Here is a 13,594-nt window from a genome sequence, read left to right as displayed (position 1 = left end):
AGCCCAGGCCAGTGGTGAAGCTGGGGGACAGGGGTTGGTCTAGGGAGGAATGGCCATCCCCTCCATCCTCTGCCCCCTGCCCAATTCCAGGTACCTGCCGAGGAGAGTCCCTCCTAGCCACTGAGCCCAGCGAGGTACCAGGGCCCAAGAATGTGTACCAACCTGGGCCCTAGACCAGCATCTTTGGGCTGTTGCTCCCCCCCGCCAATCCCCCCTGCAGTTCAAAAGCTGGCATTACTCCCAGTGCCGTGTTCACCTCTGAGCTGAACGGCCGGCCCGGTAGCCCCAAGATTCTGTGGCCTTTGGTCAGAGGAAGAGGCTCACTCTACGTACCAGGGCCAAAGTGACCTTGTGACCTTTGCCCTGTGGCTACTTTTGTCAGCTACATCTGGGAAGAGATGGATTGAAGGATTTGGCTGCGCCTAGACCCCCAGCTGCCCTGATCCTTAATGCTGAGGTGGGCTCTCTCTCCCCTGGAGGTCACTAGAGTGTCTGTCCTTAGCTGTGAAAGCTGAGGAGACTGGTGAGGCCTTGTCAGAGCCCTGTCTCCAGCATGGAGGTAGCTTTGCCATGGACAGGCTGTGTGACCTTGGGCTTCTCTTGCCCTCTCTGGGCCTGTCTGGTTTTTCATATAGTACTTGGTTCCTGGCTTTTTAGGTTCTTTGGGCGGGTGGGGTGGAGAGTCACAGCCCCTCTACTATCAGTGCCCAACTGCAGGGGTTGATGGAGCCTCACAGTGGGCAGTGGTGAAAGTGGAGGGGGCCTGGCAGGACAGGGGACTGTGCTCTGTTGACTTGCCACTTTCCTTCTGAATGTCACTGGACCCCATACACCTCATCTCCAGTACCTGAAGTCCCTGTGTGTGCGTGGGTAGCCTCATCCAGGTATACTCCCTCCCCTGTCTTCCTCACACTTTGAACTCCATTCTGTCTCTCCAGCTTCTATGGGGGAGATGCAGGAGGTCCTGCCTTACTTCCAAATGGCCTGCGGAAGAATCACTGGAGGCCTGGGATCTGCCTTTAGAGGTTTGGAGGGGGAAGGGGGAGGGGAGCCTGGGGCCTTCTCCTAGCCCCAGGCAGGTGGCATGGGGCCTAAGCTGCCCCAGGGCATGGGCCCTGCACCTGTGGACAATCCCAGACTCCCCTTGTTTCTATGGCCTGTGGCACTGAGGGGAAAGGGCCTTACCAGCCCAGCACCCGAGCCTGTGAGGCTTCCGAGGCTCAGCTTGTTCTCCCCACTTCCCGGGCGAGCCTGAGTGGGGGAGGGGAGGGGTGCAGAGCAGCTAAAAATAGCAGCAGCAGCTCAAGTCTCCTTGAGGGGTCAGTGGAGCCCAAGACTGGGGAGGAAGCGAGGGGAACAGGCTCTGGGGAGGGGAGAGACCAGACTGAACTGGGACCTGCTGTGCCTACACCCAGGGCCACAGTCCCAGGGTATAGGGACCGAAGGGTACAGATATGCAGGGACGTATGGATGCACACACCCAGGGGTAGATGGACAAGCCAGGCAGAGATGTATCCAGACATGGCTACCTGCAGATCTGGGGCTTCTTCTCCCCCAGACCCCCCGGGAACACCAGATGGACCCAGCTGTGCAGCCCCCAATCCCTCAGACTTCTCTCTTGACTCAACCTTGCTCTGACTTCCAAGGACCCTGCCAGACGGGGTGTGTGTACACCTTGCGTAGAGAGAGCTAAGACCTCCCTCTGTGTCCCTGCCAGTCTCCTCTGCTCGAGGCCCAGGGCAGGGAAGGACCAGGGAGCGCCAGAGGTAGCATCAGGGATACAGGTGCAACAGAGACTAGGCTGAGGGCACCACCCCAGCCTGAGCAGCAGGCTTCTTCCTAGCCTGGGCTGGCAGGCAGTGTGGGGGGATGAGAGGGAGACGGCCGGACCCAGAAGAGCAAGGCTAGGGCTCTGTCAGGAGGTGGAAGGAATGGAGTGGGAGGTGAAGGAAGGTGGACCAGGGGAGGCTGGATAAGCAAATGCACCAATGACCTCTCTCAGGTATGCCTTGTTTGGTCCCACCTTTACACCTTTGCCTGGAGACGCCAGGGGCTCTTCTGTCCTCAAAAGAAGGTGACTCCCTCTCCCCCATTTCCTCTAACCAGCCAGAAAATAGGACCTCACAACAAGAGGGAGGCTGCCAGCTGCCAGACCAGATGTTTCCAATCACTAGCACATCCCCTTGCTGGATATAAATGATATCTAAGAATGTCCATCAGAGCAGCAAGGCAGGGTGAAAGCCCTTAGAAGCACTCTAATCCCAGCCTTCATCCCTCTGCACTGCTAGTCTCAGCTTCCTAGTAAGACCTGGGCCAGCTGGCCCTCACTGCCTGCCCCTGCCTTGGGAGTCCAGCCCTGGGCTCCTCCGGCTTCTGATCCAGCCCTTCCAGTGACGACCTGAAAACCAGCCCCTCCTGGTGCTGGGCAGCTCTGGCTACACAAGGACCCTCCTCTTAAGCGGGGCTTCCAGTTTCTTCCCTGTCAGCACCCCTTCTGATCTTCTTTGATTTGGATGCTGTTTTTTGAAAGAGGTGGGGCAGATGCCATGAATTCCCAAGGAAACTGAGGCACAGGAAGGTGACATGATTTGCCCAAGGTCACCCAGCCAGTAAGAGCCAGTATCAGGTTTAAACCCTGGGAGTCCTGGTGCCCTGACCAGCATTCTTCCAATCATGTTCTTCCTTTGGGGCTGCCCCCTCCTCCCGGAGGCACAACTTGGCTCTCCAGACTGCATGATATCCCCCCCCACAGGCTTTGGGGCTCCCTAGGCACCTGCTGGCTGGTGGGACCCAGGCCAGACACTCAGCAGGTGGCTGCCTGGGGCACAAAGGAGCTGGTGCTCAGCTGCTGGGCTGGGAGGGAGAGAGGGAGAAGCTATGGGGGTGGGAATGCGGGAGGGATAGGGGCTGAGAGTGGGAGGGGCAGGGTCTGCTTCTGTGCCTTTTATAAGGAGCGAGAATGCAAAGGGGGTAAAACGGCATGCAAATGAGCATCTGTTGGGGGTTGCTCTGTGGTTCAGGCACTTTTCACAGGGGCCCTGCAGTTCTGCCCTTGCAGCACATGACCAGCTGGAAGGAGAGTCCTGAGGGTAGAGAGAGGAGCCCGTGGGGAGGGGAGGAGTGGGGGACTGAGGGAGATGCTGAGGTTGATGGGTGCAGGATTCCGGCTGGGCCCCTGGGGACTGCACTGGGGGAGGGGAGAGACCCACAGCTTGGATTCTCCAGCACATGTGGTTTGGTGGCAGGAGGGGCCCTGCACCTGCTCTGCCTTCTTGGGGGGTTAGAGAGACACTCAGACCCAGCAAAGATGGAAAGAGTTGTGATGGGGGGCACCAAGCAAGGCCTGGCCTAGGGATTCCAGAGGCTCACTGGGCCCGCAAAGACCCCAAAGATGAACTGTCTTGCTACAGATGAGGAACTGAGGCTCAGAGCAGTCCCTAGCCAGGAATATCTTGTCCTTTTGAAGGTGAGTGGTTGGATGCTGTTTAGCATCTTGTTTGTATCGCATTTAATTAAAATCAGAGGGTCTGTGGTCTAGCTGGGGAGGCAGTCACAGCTGAGTTTATTAAGAAGGCAGCTCCCCCTCCAAAATGAGCTCCTTAAGGGCGGGGATTATGTTGCATTTCTGCCTATTAAAGCACCTGATAGGTGCTGAATAGAGGGTTGTTGAATGGAAAAGGAATGGGTGGATGAAGGATGGATGGATGGGCTAAGTTCCTGATGGGTGGTAGTGTTGAGAGAAGAGAGAGAGCCCTCTGGGCTGGATGATCAGGAAAAGAGGGGGTAGTCGAACTGAAATAAACAGAAGGACCCAGGGATAGCATTCCAGGTATGGAAAAATGGCTGAGCAAAAATGTAGAGGTTGGACTGAACAAGGCATGCACAGGGTCTAGGGTTCACCCTAGCACCCTCGCCCAGTCTCTCCGTTGCCCACCTTCCCACACACTCAGTTCCTTCTCCTCTCTTGGCAGAGCCCCTTGTCCCTGCTGAGCCCAGCCAGCACCCCTCACCCCCGCCCCTTTCCACCAGCCTGTCTGCCAGCAAGGCTGCAGACTGTGCAGCCCGAGACCCCGGGTTGTTGTTGGAGAAGCAGCAGGTTTGTTTACTCCAGAGCCCGCCTGAGAAATCTCAACGATCAATGGCCAACAGCACTGTCTCTGCTGTGGCATCGATCCTCCCCTCCCAGGGCGGGGAGCCGGGTGGCAGGTAGGCAGGCGGAGGCAGGCTTGGTTCCCAGTCCTGCCCAAGATCTGAGCTTCAGGCAAGCTTGAGCCTTCCCCCCTGGGGGCTGGGCCTCAGTGGGGGTGGGGGTAGGGGTGGGGGTAGGTGGGGCAGCCCAGATGCAGGAGAGGAGTGACTCGTATTCTCATTCACCAAGGCTCCTAAAAGATGGGAGAATAAGAGTTACCCAAGGTCACTGGCCTCTGGGCCAAGACTCCAGGGTTCACTTGACTCCCAGTCCCGTGCTACTGGCCTCCAAGTGTCAGAAAAGATGTTTTATTCCTCTGCCCCTAAGGACTGAGCAAGATAAAATGTCCCTAATCTACATCAGTAAGGACTGAGGGTAGACATCAGGAAGATAAACCACTGTCATCATTAGAAACATGCTAGAAGAAAGTTAGGAGCCATTTAATAAGTCTTGGGTCTGCCTGACAACATGGGCTTGAACTTGGCATTCTATAAAATGCAGATAATAGCTTCTATCTCATAGAGATGATATGAGGACTAAGCGAGCTACTGTATATAAAGCAGTACAGTGCCTGGCACATAGCTGGTATCTGATAAATGTTTGCTATTATTGTTGCTGCTATTATTATTATTATTATTAGGATATTGATACTCTTCTGGGTTCCCATCTGCTTGTACTGAAGCTTTGCCTTAGGGTGGGGGAGTAGGCACAGTGCTGGCTGCAGCCAGGTTTTGCAAAATGGGAAGGCTCTTTGGAGTAGTCTTATTACTTATTGGCTTTAAACCCAGGGTAAGTGACTTAATCTCTCTGAAGCTCAGTGTTCCTATCTGTAAAGTGGGGATAACTAGTCTCTTGTATTAAAATAGAAAAGGCTTAAAAATGAAAGACTTGGCCCCTGAGGGTTCTGAGCCAGGCCTCATACCTCAATAACATGTTTGTGAAACGATGAATGAATGTACCCCAGGGGGTGGATACACCGCAGGGGCCACTTTTTCGGAGCTGTGGAAGGTTCCTGGACATGAACTGTGGGGGTCCTGGATGACTCCTCTACCCTCACCTTTTCATTCGAGGGCAAGACAGGCTCAGAGCTGCTCCCAAGGTTTCATATTGGTCCTTCCAAGCTCTGTGAGGGTGTCTGAAGCTGAGATGGATGAGGAGGTGATAAAGACAGAAGACATGGGGCTACCCCTCCCTTGTCTCAGTCCTTAAGTTCATGCAGGGCACCTCCTCGCAGCCAGCAGAAGTGGTGGGTACATGCTGTGGGAGTGAGTCAAGAAGCCTAGGCTCTGGGCTTAACTCTGCCGCTGCCTACCTGCACAGCTCATGAATTTATTCAACGTGTATTTAATGCATGCCATGTGCTAGGCTCTGTGCCACTGGGGACCCGAGCAGTGGTGGTACTAGGGCAGCAGGAGAGAGGCCTTAGCCCTCTCAGAATGGCCATCAGCACCCCACCCCCAAGCCACCTCAGGCTGACAGCGTGACAGCTTAATTTGTGGAAGGGAAAAACTAAGTAAAGGCTATAATTTACCGTTGGGATAATTGGCCAACCGTTAGGAAAGGGAAAAAATCCTAACATACAATCTATGTAAAAATAGTGTGCTTGCTACGCAAACTCAGCTTCAAGACACAGTCCCAGCTGCCATGCACCCAGCTCTCCTTTCTAAACAGGCAGCTGACCCTAAACTTCTTCCAGAGAGGAATTCTAGAACTGCCCTGAAATGGAGGGGCTGAGCAAAACAGATTTGGTACCCTTGTTTTTGAGTTCCGTCTTGCTCTTGGAAAGAAGCATCAGGCAATCAGGTGCTCGCGACCCAACAAGATGGGTAACCTGATGGGGGAAAGCCAGGGGATGGTGGGAGCACGGAAGAATCCCCTGAACCGGCTGGAGGTCAGGTGAGGCTTCCCCTGAGAAACCATATAGTAGATGCCCTATAAACATGTGCAGAAGAAGTGCATGAAGGGCCAACTAAGCTGGGACCTGAAGCATGAGATGGAGTGAGCCAGGTTGGCCCAGGAGGGGAAAAGAATTCCAGGCAGGAGGAACAGCAAGAGACCAGAAGCTGTTGAAAACATGGATAGTTTGGGGAACTGATTGGCCTGGCTGGGTAAATTGGCTTCCAGCCGGAATTAGTGTGAAAGGGGCCTTGGAGACTTCCTAGCGCCTGCTCCCCACCTCCCAGCTGCTGACTAGGGCTGGTAGCATTGTCTCCTCAACACCAACCCCCCGCCCCCAAGCCTCTAACATACACAGCCTGGCTCTTCCTCCCTGAGAGGAGGCCAGTAAGCTGGGGACCCAGAAATCTGCATGACTTGACAGCCTTTGGTGGCCCTAATGTGCTTCCAGGCTTGGCAACCACCAGGTTGGTGCACCCTTAAATTGAACGCTCCAGGAGGTGGAGACCCACAGAGGACAGAGACATGCCTGAGGACAGACAGGTAGCCTGAGGCTCTTAACCATCTGAAGTGAGAGGTTGCTTCACTAAAGTAATCCTTACCTATAGCCCTTTTCCACACCCTCTTTCTTATTTGGGGGTTGGGGTACCCAGCTCTGACAGCTCTGCCCAGGTCGGGGCGCAGCATCCCTGAACTGAGCCCAGCCTGGCAAACGGGGCCTGAAGAGGCTTGGAGAGGTGGGGACAAGGAGGGTGGGAGGAGGCTGGCACGCTTGGGCACCTAGGGCTGGGTGGAGGGAGGGGCTAAGGAAGGAGGTTTGTTGACATGCCCCCCACCATTCAGGCAGCCATGGTGGGAGGGGCACAGAAGCTCTAATTAAGCCCAGTTTCTAATTAAACCCAGCCCCTGTGTCTCCTCAATCCCCATTAGCGCCCCATGGTGTCTCCAAGGCATTTTAAGCTGCCACCCTGCTGAGGAGGCTGGGACCGCTGCCAGGGCCTGCCTAGACTGATGAGCTTAGGCCCGTGAGGGGCAAAAAGCCAACCAGACTTCCCCTCCAGTCCGTGGCAGTTTCTGGGTCCTCCAGTCTCCTCAGAAAGCCAGGGGAGCCTCCTGCCCGCCATGTCAACCTCTGGGGCTCTGAGTGCAATCTAGACTGTCTCCCACTGAGGCTTGTCCCCAGCACTCCCCAAAGTGCCAGGCTGGGCAACAGGGAGAAGGGCTTGGTGCTAGTTTTGGCTGTAGCCCCCAGACTCAGGAATATTCTGTCAGACTCCAGCACCTACCACAGAGTCTGCAGGAAACGGCAATTACCATTTTATGTTAAGGCAGCCCTGGTTTGTTAACTCTTTCAGCACTAGGGCTCCTGGAGGCCAAGCCTTCCTCCTCGTCTTGCCTCCCAGACACCGTCTCCCAGTTCTTGGCACAGAGAGCAACCCATACTTGCTGTCCCCTCCCTCACTCTTCCCACCACATACTCCATCAGAGTTCAGAGAGGGGGAGCATCAGGTCCAAGGTCACACAGCCAGTGGAGGCAGCCTCTACCTCTGGAGACCCAAACCCCACCCCAGTTTCTGCTGCTTCCACCTTCACAATCTCCCCAGGCCACATTCACACATGCAGAGTTTAATTAACTTTATTGATATTCAGAAATTAGGAGAATGACTAAAGGTAATTGCTCATTAAAAATCATTAAACTGACACAGCAGGCTCAAGCATACGCCGCCCCTCCCAAACCGCTTTCCTCTCCCCTTGTGGCAGGATCGCTGGGTACCAACTGTGGGTTGAGAGGACCACCGGTGGCTCATGGTGCCCCTCAAGCCTCAGGCCGATCGTTCCCCCGCAGCTGCAGAGGGAATAGGGGACTGAACCCATGGGGTTGAGCCTGGCCCAGCACGATCTCGCCCTGCCCCTGAGGTCTCCACCTACCCCGCCTCCTGCCACTTCTGGGCCGCTTCCGGCTGCATCCAAGCCTGTGTCTCTCTGCCTAAATGTGAGGAAAGCTGAGGCTCCCCTCTCGAGGCCACGAGGTGGAGGGATGCACCACCCAGCCACAAAGGCTCACAGGCCGAGGTCTTTACTGCTCCGGGCCTGCCTTCTCATTGCTGAAGCCCCCAGGAGCCCTGAGATGGCCAAATGCATTGCCTGCCAGTGAGACCACTCAGTACCCAAACGACTGGGACCTTGCAGCCCCGCTGGGAGGAAGGGGTGTACCAGGGCTGGCCCAGGCCAGGCTTTCTTTCCTCAGGCCTGGCATTGCCAGGCTCCTTCCTCTTCTCCCTTGGGGAGTGAGAATAAAGATCTTTCCAAGCAGGCAGACCCCTATCCCACATACCCCTTGGGGGAGAGATCTCGTGGGCATTGGGGAGGTCCGGATGGTCAGGGAGGGGCACTGGCTGCACACACACAGACTCTCTGCCACAGAGTGAACAGATTCTTCTCAGCGCTCACACCCACAAGTCTAGCGAGGCTCCCCGGACTCCCAGCCACACCAGCCATCCTCCTGGAGACCCGCAGTCTCACTCCAGCCCTGCAGGGAGCTTTCTGGCAGAGGCTGCACCGCACACTAGCGGCCTTACACACTCCTCACACCACTCACTGCTGAGCCCTCATGCAACATCCAGACCTTCTGAAGCCCAGACACACTCGGACCCACTACTCTGGACACTCTGGGCCCTGATTACATTCACACACAGACCCACACACCCACACAGGAGGTTTCAGACCACAGGCCCTGCACCCCAAGGGAAGCTGTCCAGCACAAGGACATGGCCCAATCACAAGAAATGTCCCGAACTCCCAGGGACATTTTCGGACAGCTGGGCCAGGATGCGAGCTTTTTCTCCCCCCTCTCCCTGCCCTGGCCCCGTAGGGCGTTCAGGACTCTTTCCCTCTTCTGCAGTGGGAACACATGGCACTGAGTTCCTGGAGCCACAAAAGAACCCGGCCTGGGCAGCCAGGGAGCAGAGTGAGCACACCTGGCTGCATGTGACTGGAGCCAGAGGCTCAGAGAGGGGCTTCCACGTCTCTGGGGACGCAGAGTGAAGAAAACCGTGGCCCAGGGGCCCAACCTGGCCCCGGCCCCACCGCCCTGAGCTCCAACGAGGCCTGGAAAGATGGAGCGAAGAGGTTAGAAACTCCCACCTTCTCCCCCCTCCACATCATGCCCTACGAACCATACTCCTAGGGGTGGCGGGTCCCAACGTCAAGCAAGGTTTCGGTGATCACACCAGCCACTGGCTGCAGTGGAAGAAAGACGTGGGTGTCCATAGTTTTGAGAGCGTTTGTTTGAGCCAGGGCAGGTCCCGCCGAGAGTTGGAAACCTTCCTTCCCCGAGGCACAGAACCCCCATCCTCTCGCTAACATTCCCTCGCTGCACACTCCATGGCCAAGCTTCTCTCGACCCGAGACCGATGAAGTTGGATATCTGACTGCAAGCGGGGGACCGCGGACCGCAGGGTGAGGTACCAGTCCTCCTGCGAAGAGTCTGCAGCCATGGGGTGGGGAGGGGCCGAGCAGGACGGCAGGCAGGGAGGTAGGAAGAGCTCCGGGCGTGTGCAAGAATGGAGGGTGCAAGGAAAGGACTCCGGGGAGGACAAAGTCTCTATCTCAGGACCTCAGCTGTTGCAGCCCAGGGCAGAGTGAGGAGCCGGACAGGGGTCCCCGGAACCCCCGAGTTTCTCCCTGGAATTGTACTCTAAATCCCGACTCCGGCGTGGCAGCGCCAAGGCGGAGAGACGTGAGCGAAGTCCCAAATCCGGGTCCGGCAGCCATCCGGCCCCGTCCCTCCGCAGTGAGAGGCCTCGGAACGGGTGGCAAAGTCGAACGAAGTTTGGCGGGCGACAACGGAGGCGGGACCCTGGGCCGCCAACGGGACCGTCCCGACTCACCGCCCTGTGCTCTGCCCCCCCACCCCGGCACGCGCCCCAGCGCTCCCAGGCGCCTGGAGTGTGGAGAGGTAGCGAGCGGGTGAACGCGAGAGTGTATGCGGGGAGTGGGTGGCGTGATGAATTGCAGCTGAAAAATCCCATTAGATCCAGAGAGATGATTAAAGGCGAGGTCTCGGCCGGGTGCGAATGGCGGGAGCAGCGGCAGCTTCCCGCCCGCGGAGCCCGTGCCCCGCCCGGCTCGGCCGGCGCGGGGGTCAGCGCAGCCGGCGGAGCGCGGTGCCTGGGCTGGGCAGCCAGATGCGCGGAGTTTAGCGCGGGGATGGTCCTCTCTTCCCACCCCTGGGACCCTGCCCCTGTCCAGTCCTGCCGCCGGACGCCGGGGTCCCTTACCGTGAGCCAGGAGCGCCAGCAGCGAGGGCAGGAGCAGCAGGTCTGCCGGGCGCATGGTGCCGGTAGCGGCCGCGCCCCAGGTCGGGGCCGCGATGGCAGGGCTGGGAGCTCGGCGGGGCTTGGGTGCGGGTCCTGCCGTGGAGTGGGAGCGTGGCCGCAGCCGCCGCCGGCGCCTGACAGAATCAGCACCACGGCCAGCGCCTGGCGTCGGCGCCGGGGATCGCCGCGCGGGGCTGGGGGCGGGGGCGCGGGAGGAGCGGCTTACCGTAAAGTCTCAAGCAAAGGCGCAGAAGACCCGGCGGCGGGAGCACAGGCTCCCGCGCCGCCGCCAGCTCAAGGGAAGGACTTCCCTGCTAATGTGGGCACACGGCCCCCGCCCTTCCGCGCTGCCCACGCCCAGCCAAGCCTGCTGCCCTCTCCCCCATTAGCAGCCTGCTGAGGACGTGGGGTTCTAACCCGATTCTCCGTGAGAGAGCAACCCTCTCACCATCTCTCCCCACCCCATCCTGGCACCTGAAGGCGCCAAGGGTGACCTGGGAAGACGTCCGCGAGTGAGGCAGCTGGCGAGGCCCGCGTGCCCTTGTGGCAGCTTCGTCCTGGGCCTATAATGAAGATGGCTTTTGAGCGTACAAAGGACAATAATTTATTACTTTGTGTTCAATAAATGCCAGGGCTCCAGGCAGCTGCAGCAGCAGCAGCAAACTGTGCTCACAGGAAAACTTAATTATTCTGATATTATAGTTAAAAGCCAGTGGCACTCGTGTCCTGGGAAGACATTCTACACTTGGCAGGAGCCAACCTGGTCAAACTGTGGGAAGCTGAAGGTAATATCCTGAGTCCCCATGCAGCCCTGCATCTCCAGTACCCTGCCTTGGCCCCCCTATAGGACCAGAGAAGCCACAACGCTAGCCAGTGAGAGCAGACCCTTCACACCTATCCCTGCCCAGGTTCCTGGAACTGGTGGAGAAAATGGGACAGGCATGGGGTGTGTGTGAGACGGCATTTCCCCAGGGCTATTTTAGATAGAGACTTGAAGGAGGCCCAGGGCAGTAGCCAGGGAGGCTGTACCATTCAAGGACATAGAAGAACAAGCTTCTGGGACTCTGCTTGGGCTGAGGAGCCCCAGTGAGTCATGGGGCAGCAAAGAGGGCAGTCACATCCCTGAGGCAGATGTTTAGATCCAGAGATTTTTCTGGCTCCAAGGATGAGCTCACTTGAAGAGCCTCAATGGACAAATGGGACATGACCCTGTGACTGATGTTATTACTCCCTGTAGAGGAAGAGGAGGGCTGAACTTCCTGTGGCCCCCAGGGAGAAGGATATCTTTCTGTTTAGTTCTTTTCACATGAACTTGGCTCCTCTCCAAAGCTTCCAGACCCCAGTCATTGTCCAATGCTCTTCCTGATCTCATTCTAGAAGCAAGTGGCAAGACTTCTGCTCATTCCTCAGAGTCTTTTTGTCCTTACCACCTCCACAATCTTCCAGCTCTGCTTATCAGATTCTCTCTAGATCCTCTTACTGTGGGCTCTGGGGAGCTACCTTGATCGCTGCTGTAAAGAATCCCAGGCAGCAGGCAGGCGGCATGTAGAATTACCTGAGGGAGTCACTGGGAGAGGATTTCTAGACCGTTGTTTCAAGAAGCTGAGAAAAAAGAGGGCAGTAGCAGAAGGACGGCAGAAGGGAAGGGACTTGACAAAAGAATCAGAGGTAGGGAGAGGAAGCCAGGAAAGAAGATGCAGAAGGGATGGAGGGAGAGGGTTGCCAACAGAGGAGGGAGGTAGAAGGTTTTGTGGATGAGGGGAGTTTGAGGAAATACTGGCAAATGGCCTGAGATTCTTCCTCTCCTCCTTGAAGGTATTCCTGAGCTCCTCCTTGATTCCTGGGCTCCTCTGAACTAAGCGGCTTGGGCAGAGGAGGGTGAATCATGACCCAGGGATGAACCTTGTGTGCCAGGATGATTCATGGGGATTTGGAGGCTGGTGGCAGCTGGGCTTCTTGATGAGGTGGGCACTACTCACAAGAAGGAGAAGCTCAGGAACAAGTCACATCATGGTTTCTACCGCCTGAACTAACCTGGGCATTCAGGAGGGGGTCCAATAAAGACTACAAACCCCAGAATGCATCACTCTGTCCTGAGCTCAGAGGATGGGTTTGTACTGCATCATGGGAAGAATATGTACCTGGGCTGTGCCTCCCTCCTGAAGACAGTCAACGTGGCCTCTGTGCTATGGGTTCCCAGTTAGGTTGAGGCAGAGCCTGGACCAAATTGGGAAGTAGTAGAGTTTCTGTCAACACCTTGCCTCATGCCCTTCAAGGGGCCCGTTCTCCCCAGATCTCAGCATCACCCACAAATTAAGGACAATAAGATGCCTTAGGGAACATTCAGCTCTATGCTACAGGTTTATAGTGCACTCAAGTCATATACACACTTGAAAGTGGCAGCCTGGGGAGACTTGCAGGGCTCCCTTTACTGGTCTCATTTCTCCTCTTCATTCTGTGTCCTCCACCTGGCTCTTTACCCCCAGAGGATCTTGGGCTTCCTTGTCTATGTAATTGCTTGCTTGTCTTCTCTACTAGCTGTCAACTCTGTGAAGGTTCAGAACATGTCTGTCTCTTCAAATCTCACCCTAGCCCAGTGGATGTAGCCCATCTACACATAGTAGATGCTTAATAAATATTTGTGAATAAATAACGGCATGCCCAAGGCAGGTCATTGGTGCCAAATTAGTGCCGTGAGATAATGGAGAGGGGACAATTGCTTTTGAGGAGGAGGGGAGGTCATTGAAAGTTTCACACAGCAGATGGGTTGACTGAAATCAGTCTTTTTTTGTTTGTTTTTTGGCCACACCATGCAGCTTTTGGGATCTTAGTTCCCCCGACCAGGGATTGAAACCGTGCCTCCTGCAGTGGAAGCGCTAAGTCCTAACCACTGGACAACCAGGGAGTTCCCTGAAATCAGTCTTAATTATGCTTTAGGTTTCAGTCAGGGGAGAGGAAGAAGGAGGGCATCCAAAGTGGAGGGAGTGACTTGTGCAAATGCAAAGTGTGGAAATTGCAAGATGGTGTGGGGTCAGGGAGAAGACTGGTTCTGGTGGAGCAGAGAGTCTCTGCAGGGATGTAGGAGGAAGGGTTGGAGCAGGCTGGGGCCAGGCTTTGTGTTCGTCTGAGCCACAGGACATCCTTAGTGACTACATGGAAGGGGTTACCCCATCACAAAGATATTTGCACC

General features: G+C 56.3%; 1 protein-coding gene across 4 annotated transcripts in view; it reads right to left on the bottom strand.

Moving 5' to 3' along the window:
• Nucleotides 1-10,420, bottom strand: part of SEZ6 (seizure related 6 homolog) — a gene marked incomplete at its 5' end in the record, with an annotated part of 44,497 nt that extends 34,077 nt beyond the window's left edge. For all 4 annotated transcript variants that reach the window (XM_082604589.1, XM_082604590.1, XM_082604591.1 and 1 more), the window contains one exon: nt 10,366-10,420. In XM_082604589.1, the coding sequence (XP_082460715.1) occupies nt 10,366-10,420 (55 nt within the window). The remainder of the gene's footprint in view (nt 1-10,365) is intronic.
• Between the last annotated feature and the right edge of the window lie 3,174 nt (nt 10,421-13,594).

This window comes from Mesoplodon mirus, assembly GCF_964341445.2.
Source record: "Mesoplodon mirus genome assembly, chromosome: 18".
NCBI classification, from domain to species: Eukaryota; Metazoa; Chordata; class Mammalia; order Artiodactyla; family Ziphiidae; genus Mesoplodon; species Mesoplodon mirus.
The sequence above is the reverse complement of the archived record's forward strand: the minus strand, read 5'-3'. Positions and strand labels throughout refer to the sequence as shown.